At 30.2% G+C, this 13418-nt stretch overlaps 1 protein-coding gene and 1 long non-coding RNA gene across 3 annotated transcripts in view; one reads left to right on the top strand and one right to left on the bottom strand.

Annotated features, from left to right (window-relative positions):
* LOC143238150 (uncharacterized) overlaps positions 1-1823 on the top strand; it is a 33482-nt gene extending 31659 nt beyond the window's left edge. Inside the window, exon 3 of the long non-coding RNA XR_013020431.1 lies at positions 1718-1823. This is a non-coding gene — a long non-coding RNA (uncharacterized LOC143238150). The remainder of the gene's footprint in view (positions 1-1717) is intronic.
* LOC143238148 (glutamate receptor 1-like) overlaps positions 1-13418 on the bottom strand; it is a 126489-nt gene that overhangs the window by 10277 nt on the left and 102794 nt on the right. For both annotated transcript variants that reach the window (XM_076478122.1, XM_076478123.1), the window contains exons 9-10: positions 3989-4204; positions 1709-2064 (exon numbers count right to left, since the gene is read on the bottom strand). In XM_076478122.1, the coding sequence (XP_076334237.1) occupies positions 1709-2064; positions 3989-4204 (572 nt within the window). The remainder of the gene's footprint in view (positions 1-1708; positions 2065-3988; positions 4205-13418) is intronic.

Genomic DNA, 13418 nt, shown 5'->3' with positions numbered 1-13418 from the left:
CGGATAAACAATTGTGCAGATTCGTGCTTAATTACAAACAAAGAATAATATGTATTCACATACATTGTTATAAAAATATTCAGTTGTGCAAAATATTCAGATCTACTTGGTAGATACGACATTAAAGTTAGGTAACTTTAAATTTCATTAGCTATCGATGAAAGTACATCAAATTAATTAGGTTCCAAATTTTGCATATAAACTGGAAAATAAACTGAAAACCCTAAACAGTTACACGTTAAAACGAAAATATTTAATAAATAAGTTAAAAAGTAAGTAATTATCTCTGCAAAGTAGCATGTTACAATTGTCATATACAGATTATTAATTGCACAGTGTTCCAACGTTTCAAAACATCTAGATTTTGTTGTGCTATTTTAAAAACATAGAACGTATAGAAAACACTGTAAGTTTAAACACTAGTTTTTCAAATAGTCTACTAATATTTACTTTTATATATGCAAAAACGTCTCGTTTGGGTTGAGAAAATATTTTACATAGAAGAGCGAACAACGTTTCGACCTTCTTCGGTCATCGTCAGGTTTTCTCGACATCACTGATTATATTTACTTTTATAATTTTACAGTTTAATCAAACTTGAACTGAATTTGCTTTAGTTTCTATCATAAAGCATATCAACACTTTATATGAATTAAGCATCTTTTATAAATTTTGTTGAACATAAGAATTAAAGGAATGGTATTCCGAGTAAGAGAGCAAAAGTCGACAAATGTGAACAGTAGCTTTCAGTTATAAAAGATAAGTGATAAAGCATTTTTCTATTGCAAGTAACCCCCTGCTAGTACAGCGGTAAGTTCACGGATTTACAACGCTAAATTCAGGGGTTCGATTCTCTTCGGTAGGCTCATCAGGTACCTTGATGTGGCTTTGCTATAAGAAAACATAGAACATTGCAAGTAAATGAAACATTTCAGCCGATTCTAATGAAATATATTATTTTCATACAGACACCCCAGTGGCAATGTTGTATGTTTGCGTACTTGCAACGCTAGAAAACGGGTTTTGATACTCTTTGTAGGCAGAGTACAGAAATTTAATCTATTGTGTAACTCCGTGTTTAACTTCAAATAAATAAACAATTATTCTCAGGAGGTGAAAGTTTCCAGAGTTTTAATTGGGGATTTAGTTTACTTTATATCTCAACAGATGGTGCTGTAATGTTAACGTTATCCTCGAGATGTATTGAGAGTTGTTGGTTGATGATACTGTTTTTTAGCGCAAAGCTTACGCAATAGTCTGTTTTTCCATTATGTTTTTTGTTTCATGTTATCATAATTTAATAGTAATTGCCATAAGAAGTATAGTGTATACAGTTTAAATGTATTCTTATAACTATTTCTCTAGCTTTATGTAGAATATTACTTCTACTTGCTATTTTATTCAGATTTTGAGAATTACAAAATGAAAAAGAAACATTGTTATGTATGTCAGTAAGATATTTCTCTTCAAGATTGGAGAAACCAGAATTAATTAACTAATATCGAAAGACGAAACGTATGAAATAATATATCGCATTTTTGAATTAACAGCATCGTTAAAAAGAGAGATAAGGAGAAACAAAATTCCATCAATACAAATCGTGGAAAAAAACAACAACGGAAATCTCGATCATGCTAAATAAGTTTGACCAATTGTTTAGTCTAAACTTTATTTAGTGTAATACATAATAATCATGTAATAATTTTACCTTGGACAGACGTCGCAGCCTTGTTGCATGAAAGCTCCTAATGAAAACCATAGACTATTCATCAGAGAGAAATCATTAGAAATGGAAGGCCCTAAAAAAGCCTCCTCGAATCGCCACTCCACTGGGGAAAAGCGACTGACCAGGAATAAGACAAATGAAACTCCCAAGTAGGCTAAGATGATGCACATCCAGATCTTCTTGGACAAAGGATTTAGAAATGAAAATACTCCCGGTTTCTTCTTCATTGGTTTCTTTATCATGATGCTAATTCCCAGTGACATATACGGTTTCGTGAAATCAATGACCCTTTCTCTGGCCGAGGTAATCGTCAGCGGTGCGATAGACATATCCGCTTCCTGTAACGAAACGTGTGTTTAGCACATGTCTTCAGCATTAGAGAGCTAATGAAATATATACTCCATTAATTCCAGTTTTACTTGAATTTAAAAAATAGGTAAATATAAGAAAATATTATATTCAGATATACTACCTGTAAATAGTTTCTGTTTTTATGAATAAACTCTCCTTTATCCTTCAAGATAGTAATACGTGATAATTGAAGCTATAATATTTACTTTGGTACATACACTAAGGATTTAACTTTATTAATTGCATTTATATAGTAAAGACCTAACAATAGATTCAGAAGGATCAGGTATTTTTTAACATGAATAAATACTTTTATTTTTATTACAATTTATAGTGGAAAACAAAGATAAAATAGTTTGTCAGAAATTTCCAAAGAATGGTTAAACAACAATATTGGCCAATTTATTAACCGTTTTCTAGTGTAACGTTTTCTGCAAGAGAATCTAATTATCTGAATTCGGTGTTTTTCTATGGTCATGGTGTTATATTAAAAGGTATATATATATTAAAATTTTAAGTGGTTAAGCTGTTTGATTTTCTCAAGTAAGAAGAAACAATATTTATCGAATTTCATATTAAACTATCTGGAATACTCGTCTGTAGAACGGGTGAAATAAAAATTTATTTGTAACAACGAATAGTAAATTGTGCGTTTACTTTTTTATTAGCATAATAAACATTGAAAGTGCAATAAAATACATAAGGGTACAAATACTGAAAAGAAATACATATTATTTCAATAATCCTCTCAGTGTGAAATTAAATGGGTTAATCACCCTTATGACCTTCCTTATGTTCTCCTGTATCACTGTGTCAAGTTTGGTGCTGAGTGATCAACAAATGTGGAAACATATAAGGTACAGATACAGACATACATTAACATTTATTTATATAGAAGACGAGAAGTCAACGCCACCCCTTCATACCGCCCTCATGTAATCCTATATCACTTTTGATGTTGATTGATCAAGAAATGTAGAAACGTATAAAGAACATAAATGAAATGATAGATACACAACCCAGACACACACTTTTATTTATATATTGTAGAATGTATTTCAACATTTGTCTACAAGAAAAACTAATCTCAAATTATTTACGTCTATGACATGAAACAAAACCGTAAAACTTTTCTATAAACGACAGAGAAAAACTAAAGGCCACCAAAGGGTGCGCTATTGTCCATATCAAAGTTTATTAACAAATTAATTAACTAAATTAAATAGTACATATTTATGTTCACGATTACCTCATCCACACATATATTTAGATGTATAAAATTGAAAACGCTATCAACATTAGCATTAAATTTCTCGTCGTAATTGTTGTGGTGTTTTTGTTTTGTTTAGTATTATTTAAATTCATACATATGCATTTAAGAAGGTAAATATCATAAAATAAGTCAAATAAGAACAAAAATGTTCTCACAAAAAGGCATAAAGAACAGTGAATATTAAAACTTCAGTACAAATTGCATTGTGGATAAAGTAACACATATATTTCTCCTTCCCCCTAAAAAAAAAAAGAATTATTTGTCAAAGTGTAACAACAAAACAATGGAAATTAAACGTGAGGAAAAAAGTGTATCCTAAGAATAATTATTTGTTAAAGTATAATTTCAAATCGGTAGGAATAAAACGTGGAAAATGTAAAAGTGTATCCTAGTTGAGAGAATTATGCCAAAGTTCAACCTTCAAGGCGTTAAGGATCCACAAACTACGAAATGTCACATGTGTGTGAAATAATAAAAATAGTATACACACACATATATATGTTCGCATATTTTACCGTTTATCAATAAGATATGCAATAGACACATTATTAATAACTCTCAACTTAATACGAACAAGTTATTGTGCTAAAATACGATGTACAGCAATGTAGTTTATTCAACATAATGAGATATCACACCCATCGAATCAGTTCTCCAACCATTCCATTCCAACCAGCTGGAGAGTTAGGATCTTGTCCTCCGTAAGTGGAGTCATTAACGAGTTTTAATACATAATTTATTTTCAGTTTCTCGGCTATTAGGTCAGCAAGGTCTTTACAGTATCCTTCAAAGATATCGTTTCCTTCCAGATGTTCGCCTGGTTCTGGCTTGCTATACATCAAATATGGTTCCTCCTGGTCGTGTGGAAATAGAATAAAAGAAATATATAAATACCTTGTTTTTTCATAGATAATTTTAAAATCTTAGTTACATGTGAGTAAGTTTTACGTTTGCGGACCAAATTAAGCAACAGGATTTTCAGGATGATGTTTAATTAGCTAGTTTTAAATTTAAATCACTATTTATCTCATCGTTGTTCCATAAAGCTATAAAACATAGTGCTAATTTTATTTAAAAGTACAAGAAAGTTAATGGAGATTGCGCCTTCTAAAAGTTTTTTTTTTTTTCTGAGCCCCATAATTACATTACTTAGGATAAAATTAAATTGCAGTAACAGACCAGCTCTCAATTTTTACTTTACCATGGATAAAATAGTGTAGAGCTTACCATGATGTTTCTTCATAATTTTATTTTCCATAAATTAACTGAACAGAATATTTTCTAATCATTTTAACTGTAAAATCACACAGCTCAGAGTTACGGTATAGATGAAAAAGAAAAGTAGGAACTCAATTTTCTTTGTATACTTAAATAGCAGAAAAACATGCATTATAACAAACATATTTACTTCCAACTATAAGCATAGTTTTGGCAGTTTCCTTTCAAAGTAAATATGGGGAATATTTTTTTCGAGATTTTGATTACAAAAAAAAGGATACGTAATGAAAAAGATCAGCAACTCATTTCTTTCACTAATAATACATGATGCTTCTGGAAAATGAGATTATTAATTTCCGCGAAACTATTGTTCTCTAAAGAAAAGTTTAATAACGTGAATGGAAAAAAAAACATAAAATGTAACATTTTATGATCCGGCATGAGCCGGTTAAAGCACTCGACTCGTAGTCCGGGTGTCGTGGGTTTGAATCCCTGTCACACTAAACATGCTCGCCCTTTCAGCTGTGGGGGCATTATAACGTTACGGTCAATCACTCTATTGGTTGCTAAAAGAGTAGACCAAGGGTTGGTGGTAGGTGGTGATGACTAGCTGCTAGTCTTACACTGCTAAATTAGGGACGGCTAGCGCAGATAGTCTTCGTGTAGCTTTGCACGAAATTCAAAATCAAACCAAATTAACATTTTATTCTTTTTCAACTTTTATGAGCGCCACATTCAAGTATGCTTGCTTCCATTTGGCAACATAAATATAAAACATCAACTGCTATTCTTAGATCTAATAAATGTAACAACACTTAATCTTATTTCATCGTTCATAAGCTAAGGATTACTAGCAGTAGTTTCGTGGTAAGTATGAGAATTGTTGATACGTCACAAAAGTTGTAACCAACTCGTGTATGGCAGCGATAGTAGTAGGGTAAGAATCACAAATGCTGTAAAACAAGAAAAGTGTTATTTTTTTATTACTCATCAGTTGCCATCTTTAAGCCAAAATGTTTCGCAACATCATGAAGAGTCAAACTATTTACTAAAGTCATTAACATTCCCTATTTATTGCATATCTGGTACGACAGAATACTAGAACAAAATTTCTCACGTTAAACATAATATAAACTTGTATAAATTTAAAACTAAGTATTCTTAAAGAGGTAAATGAAAAGTTCTCTGAATTGCGATGTTATTGCTCTTTGTGGATTAATTGATATTTCTACTACAAACTAAATAAGAAGGTTTTAACAGTATGCTATTATCTTGTAAGGCATAATGTTTAGAGACATAATTAACTAATGTCCTAGCGTTTTACAAGTACAGCAAATTACTATATATATTTACTGATATAATAATTTTTGTTCGTTATTAAGCGCAAAACTACTCAATGTGCTATTTGTGCTATGCTACAAAGGGTATCGAAACCAGGTTTTTAGAGTTGTGAGCCTTCAGATTTACTACAGATTTACTGGAAAGAACTATTTTTATTTTAAGAAATATAAAAATAGGGTATTACCTTAACTGCACATGATTTGAATTTTGTAGCAAAACAGACAAATTGCCGACATTTTTGTTTATCTTTATTTTACTATTTATTAATGATTACAGTTAATCAACAGCAGGAAGTCATTCTCGCTTGTTATATATATTATTCAATAAAAGTGTAACCAAAAGTAACATTCCAATATTTCTCTCATGCTTTTGGCCAGATGTATTTTGAAAATTGTGAATTTTGTCCTAATCTTTTATTCAAAGAAACACATATTTGAAGTAATCGGGCATGTTCCAAATGATAAACAATCAAGATGTTTAATCATACAACATTTTCGTGACATAAGTGCACTTTAAATAGTGTAAGATTTTACAATTTCTCTTTAAACATATAAAGCAAAATAACCTGTGTGTTGTAAGAGTTCAATACATACGCTACCTATTATATGGCTGCTATTTAAGCGAATAATTGGATTAACTATCACAGTCTTAACGCTTTCACAACTGAAAGAGGGAAGCGTGATTAGTAACATAAGGAGACTCAAACCTTGGACATATTGAGCACTAAGCCGCACCAGTTCTGTCCTTTTGGATCAGTAAAAATTTGTTGCGATTTGTCTCTCTTATCACTAGAAATATTTTTATGAAACAGCATTCAAACTTTGCTCTCTTATCATCCAAAGAGGAATGCCAACGAATACATTCTGTTTCATATAGAATATATTCAATAAATATCTATTTTTTGCTTCAAATACTTGAAAGGATCCACATTATTTATACATTATGTGTGGCATAAAGTACTATGCAGAAAACTTTTATAAGATGAAGTCGAACATATGTCTTACTTTCAATGCAACTCATCTGATGGTTGGAAAATTTTGCCTATTGTAGATTACAATAGCTATCACATTCTCTTAATGTATCAGTAAACTGATTGTTTAATATTAAAATTAAATATATTAGCAAAAAATTTCTAAGGTACCTTACTACATTCGAATGAAATATTACATCTAAATATAATTACATTGTTTGATATGCTACAATTATGAAAATCTCATTCTGCATTATACCCCCAATTACACAGTGGAATGTGTCCGGACTCAGCGCTAGAAACCAGGTTTCAATACCCGTGGTGACCAAAGCACAGGCAGCCCATTGTGTAGCTTTGTGCTTAATTCTAAACAAATATTCTGTATTATGCCATACAATTTCAGTTTTGAAAACGTTGTTTGCAAATCCATACCTTTTGTGCAGCGTCAAGAAATTTTACCAATAGTGAATTTCAGGTAGATCGTAAAATTCTCAATTGTTAAAAATATAATTGTTGGTTATATTGTTTACGATCTTCAGGAACTTCGGTCGCTTCTGATAGTTCTTATAATGATTTATTAAGGAACTTAATGAAAACCATTGCATTTATTTAAACAAATGAAAAAGAAATATCATCAGGAAGGAAAGGATTCATTATTTCTTATTTTGTTTGTAAGTGGAAGCTCTTCGGTTCGGCATGGACAAGTGGTTAAGGCATTCGACTCATAATCTGAGAGTCGCGGGTTCGAATACCCGTCCCAACAAACATGCTTGCCATCTCAGCCGTGGGATCTTTATTATCCCAGTAAATCCCACTATTCGTTGGTAGAAACTTAGCCTAAGAGTTGGCGGTGGGTGGTGATGACCATCTGTCTCCCTCCAGTCTTACACTGCTAAATTAGAGATGGATGACGCAGATAGCTCTCATGTAGCTTTGCTCGAAATTCAAAAAGAAACAAATAAGAAGTCTCTCATTTTCATAAAATAACGTAGGCCTTAATTTACTTTTCTTAATAAAACGAAAATATCTCTAGTTTTACTAGTTATCTGCCCAAGAGATTCCTTGTTATATCACAACTGGGACATCAGAGAACTTATGTCTAAAAATAATTATCTAATAAGTCCAGAAGAAATTGTATCTGCTATTCTTATATTTAGCAAAGTTAATATTTAAAAATAACACAATTATAAGAAAGAAACCTTACTTTACCATACGCATCATATAAGTGATTTACTAGAGTAGTCATTTCAAAGTTTAATAAGACACCATATATTTGTGAAATAACACTAACATTTCATTTTTATATCACAATTGTTGCCAGTTATTCCTGCAAGTAAATTAAATGAAGATTGGTTAATAAGAAATAATTTTAATCAGGTAAAAGTTACTCTCTTAAACTATTTCAGGAATATTTCTAAAATTTTTAGATGTAAAATAAAATTCACACTTCCCAACTGCTTCATTTTTAGTATGTACTTTATTATTTGTGTCCGTAATAAATTTCATAATGACATTAGTTATCGATAACATATTTTGTTTTTTATTTAGAAGCTCATTTTATACAATAATAATACTAAACCATCGAGAACAATAAAATGTTTAGTGGTTTTATCAAAGTTACAAAGACCTTCTGAAATAGAAGTTTCGAAAGCTCTGAAACCACAAGGGGTTACCAGATCACTTACAATCGCTATTTATGTGATTTTGTAACACTATATGTGTTCGAAGAACATAAAAGTCGTTTCATGGAAGTTTTAGAGAGACCAGGAAAAATAGGAAGCTTGTTTGTTTGTTTGTTTTGAAATTTCGCACAAAGCTACTCGAGGGCTATCTGTGCTAGCCGTCCCTAATTTAGCAGTGTAAGACTAGAGGGAAGGCAGCTAGTCATCACCACCCACCGCCAACTCTTGGGCTACTCATTTACCAACGAATAGAGGGATTGACCGTCACATTATAACGCCCCCACGGCTGGGAGGGTGAGCATGTTTGTCGCGACTCGGGCGCGAACCCGCGACCCTCAGATTACGAAGCGCACGCCTTAACGCGCTAGGCCATGCCAGGCCCAAATAGGAAGCCAGTAAAACTATTTGTTTTATAACTCTTTATAAATTCAACAGATAGCGCTAGTAGCAAAGCAAATTAAACAACACTTTTGAAGTTTTTCATAAAATGGTCTTAAGGAACAAAGAGCCAAAGTATTATGCTTTTAGTAGATATGAACAAAAAACAAATCAGTATGCGTTTGAAATATATTAACAAAATCAGTATTTTGGTCATAAATAACTATGAATTAGTGTAAATAAAACAATGGTATATTTGAGATATTTTTATTGTACAAATTGTTATACATTTTTTCATAATTGTAATCGCATTTATTTTCGTTTTATATTATTCTAGTGTAATTTAGTAATACTTCCTTACGAAATAAGTTTATATCGTAAAGTCAATTAATTTGTCTCAGAGTATTAGTTTCTAAGAATCATCTTGATATTCTACATAAGTGAGCATGTGAGTCAATTAAAATGTTTCTTCTGGATATTTCTTACTTAGAAGACGCAGTTTTTCTTTTATTTAGTACAATATATATTAATATAGTACATTTAATGAGATAGAAATTTCTAACCCCTAAATTCGTTCGTAACTTTCAAATATATTTTCATTCATCAACTTAAAATGATAAGGTCGACATATCACTCACTGTCAGTAGTCAAAAACATAATAGATACGAATGTATTTCTAACCGCTTCATAGTCGATGTGTACGTTGCTTTCATATATTATAAAATATTTAAATTGATGTTATATAAAAATATTAATTGCTCGCTAGTCCTTTTGTAAAATGAAAAATTTTATTGTGACATACGTTAGTATTGTGATAATGTTGTGAAAAATTCTTAAATGTATTCTATAGAAAGTTTCTCATGACGTTTCTGTACTCAGTAGTAAAGTTAATTTCAAACAAAGAAGAATAAATGATATAAGTAGCACAGATTGATATGAAACTGATGATAAGAAAATGTAATTCGATTTAACTGACATCCGATTTGTTGTTGAAAACCAGCCTTTATGCAAAATAACTAATTGAGTAAATACATGTACCTATTCTCATCTTAATGTATTTTAAATCATATTTCTAAACTTAATTGAACCATAATAAACAATAATTAAACATTTAATATAATGATAGTTAATTGTTTTCATAAGATAGCTTATGCGTCATTTAGAATTAAGGTTTAATCAATTTCAGTTCATTAAGCTATGATAAATAGAAATAGATGTATTTTGCCCTGCACAATTTTCTATTTCATAATTATTTTGATTTCCATAAAAACTAATTATATTTATTGACTAACTATAGGAATTAGTCCTAGCACATGTATAAGCAGTAATTACGAATCGTGGTTCTCACATTCGTGATAAAAATATACTAAAATAAAGAAAAAATTATAATGACAGTTGACACTGATAAAATGAAGATATTCTCTTAATAATATAATTTCTGCTCATCAACCAACTATTAGATACTTTAGATGATGACGAAAGCTATATTTTCAGTAAGTCAATCAACACATTTTGTTTTAAGTTTTTCTATGATTACTGAAGATGTTTTTTCTTGGTAATTATTTCGGAAAAAAACATTACACAAGTGTTTCATTTACAATTTCCTTCATTTATTTTCAGCAAAAAATATTATAAAAATTCTCACCATTATACATAATTGACAACCATATTTATCGTACTTTACTTATCTTTTAGAAGTTTCGTATAGTAAATGTTAATATTTTAAAAGTTTGTAAAACACTTGACGTTTAGACGAAACAAAAAAACGTTATACCAAGTAATTATTCTTAATAAAATTATTAAATGCAAAATTACTTATAATTAAAGCACCTAGTATTTGTTATTAGAGATAAAATTGATCCATATGGTTATGATACCTCATTGACAAAATTTATCATAAATGTAACTAACACGCGTATAAGTGTGTTTTAAGTCAACAAAATCGTAATATCTCGATTATTATAAATTATCGATCAAATGAGGCAGCACTTACAAATAAGCAATGTTTGGACTAAATGCTAAAGTTAGTTGGTATTGATATCTGGATTTATTTGACATTGAAAACTATATAGTTTTTGTTGTACCTGCAAAACGTTTAAATGTATCGTAGCTATTTGCTTAATAGACCACTCGTAAAGTAACCCGTTAATTATCAATACTCCAACTTGGAAAAATATAACTTACGTAGCCTCATTAGATGCTTTAATCATTTTCTTTTACATTCTAATAGTAGATCAAATACTTGGTGATTTGCATCAATAATCTAACTTCTTAAATAAATCAGCTGTTTCTTTACGCCACTTTTTGTTTTATGTCGAAATATGAAGTGAGTGGTAAATTGTTAATATTTTATTATTGGACTATCATGCATAGCAGGTATTTCTCAGTATATTTAAGAATTGAATCTGTATATTGATATTTATAACAATTTTGTGATATACTCTATATTATATAAATAAAACTCATCTTTCCATCTTTGTCTACGTGAACATCACATCAATTTTGATGCTTCTATTTTGGAACACCAAAAGACAGCATTTAGGACATTCGTAAAATGACAAAACTGATAAAAGTGAAAACCTTTTCAGAAGTTTCATACAACAACAAATAAAACACCTGTAAAATATTCAATGCATTTTATTATTCAAACAATCATTATTTCGGGATGATCAGTTTGGAAGTGTTGCTTTTTCAAAAAACAAATTTGGAAACTAAGAGTAGAACACCTGCAATTTAATTGTTAATTTTAATATCAAAATGCAATTCTGTTCGTGGAAGAAAGATATATATGTGTTTGTTTGTGTATTTTGAGCTCCTGTTTCACATCAAAACCCTTTTTGTTTGTAGTTAAGCACAAAGTTACACAACGTATTATCTGTGCTCTGCCGATCGCGAGTATCGAAACCCAATTTTTTAGCGTTATAAGTCTGTGGACATATTGCTGAGTCATTGAGAGGGGAAGAAACACGAAAACTATTACTAACATATTAGTTTTCCAAGGATGATAAGTTAAGACTTGCAAAACATATAATTTATAATGATGCAAACAAGTAGTTTCGAATAATCTCTACACAATTTTAGAGGAAGATAAATGACAATTATTTCTTGAAACAAACAACATAAAATCTGTGAAAGGTACAAAACAATATCTCATTCAAACTATTATTAATCTGAAATTATTAATTCTCAAATTTTTAATAAAAACAAAACAAATTTAGAAGTTAAGATTAGAGTAATTGCAATCTAACTGTTAAGTCTTATCTCAAGCCACGATTCTTTTCGTGAAAGACATATATACTTGTCTATTTCTTCAGCCCCTGATTTATATCAAAACAAGGATTGCCGCTGTAATAAAAGCTTTCCAAAGCGAAGACGTCAAAACTCATATATCATATAGTTTGAATGCGGTAAACATTAAAGCTCAAATTATCCACATTCGTAATATTGTAATAAGGTGCAAAAACAAACAAAATCCAAGCAACAGAACCGTTGTAAATTGTGATTAACTTACCACTTGTTTGAAACCAGTGAATTCTATTTAGCTCGTGTCTCTAAGAAATCTCAGTAGGTTCTCGTATTCAAATGACAACAGAAAGCATCAGCATCACATAAATAGTAAATAATTTTTCACTTTATTTACTACACTTAAACATTAAATGTTGCAGGAAATATGTCTTTGTTTTTCATTCTCTGAATAACTTTAACATAAAATCAATTTATGTATTAAAAGCAGTTCTCTATCCATTAACCATTATTTTTACTTCTGTACAGGTTTTCTTTAACAAAGAAATCAATTGCTACCTCTCACCTCGTGAGGGTCCTACAACAATTACTTGTCTCACTTCTTTCAGTGACAAGGTTGTCTTATACAAACAGCCTCTCATTAATTGAGAAATCTTTTCCGTTATCTTCTAGTACTAAGCAACTCGTTTTATTCAAACACTCCACTGGTGCATCATAAAATATCATGTTTAATATCTAAGTTTTATCAATGGAATTTGTTGTTTTGTTATACATTTATTATAATATGGATTTGAAATGTTTCATGTTCGCCATTTTCTGCTGGAGTCGAATTCTGATTTATCTTATTTGTAGAAAACTTATATCTCGTTGATATTTTTCAAAGATAATTGATTACTCTTTTACTGCTATTAAGTGAAGTAAGCAGTTGTGAAACTTACTGTCTTCTTCACACTTCTTAACAAATATTCTACTTGAGCAAAATACCATTTTATAAATCACATTATTATTCTTGTCTTTTCTGAGAATAATAAGTTTGTTTTAATCTAAATTACTTAATGATTTTCTAATATAAGCAGAATGATACATAATTTAACGTTTATGTAATTAGTGTAACTTTTTCAACAGATTTTATTACCGTTTTATTAAAACGTAAACACTACACTACTTAATGTCTCAAAGAATAAAATATACTTGTAAATCCTTTAATGTTTGTAAACGAAACTCCGTTAGGTCTTG

Source organism: Tachypleus tridentatus, chromosome 13, assembly GCF_004210375.1.
Source record: "Tachypleus tridentatus isolate NWPU-2018 chromosome 13, ASM421037v1, whole genome shotgun sequence".
NCBI lineage: Eukaryota > Metazoa > Arthropoda > Merostomata > Xiphosura > Limulidae > Tachypleus > Tachypleus tridentatus.
The sequence above is the reverse complement of the archived record's forward strand: the minus strand, read 5'-3'. Positions and strand labels throughout refer to the sequence as shown.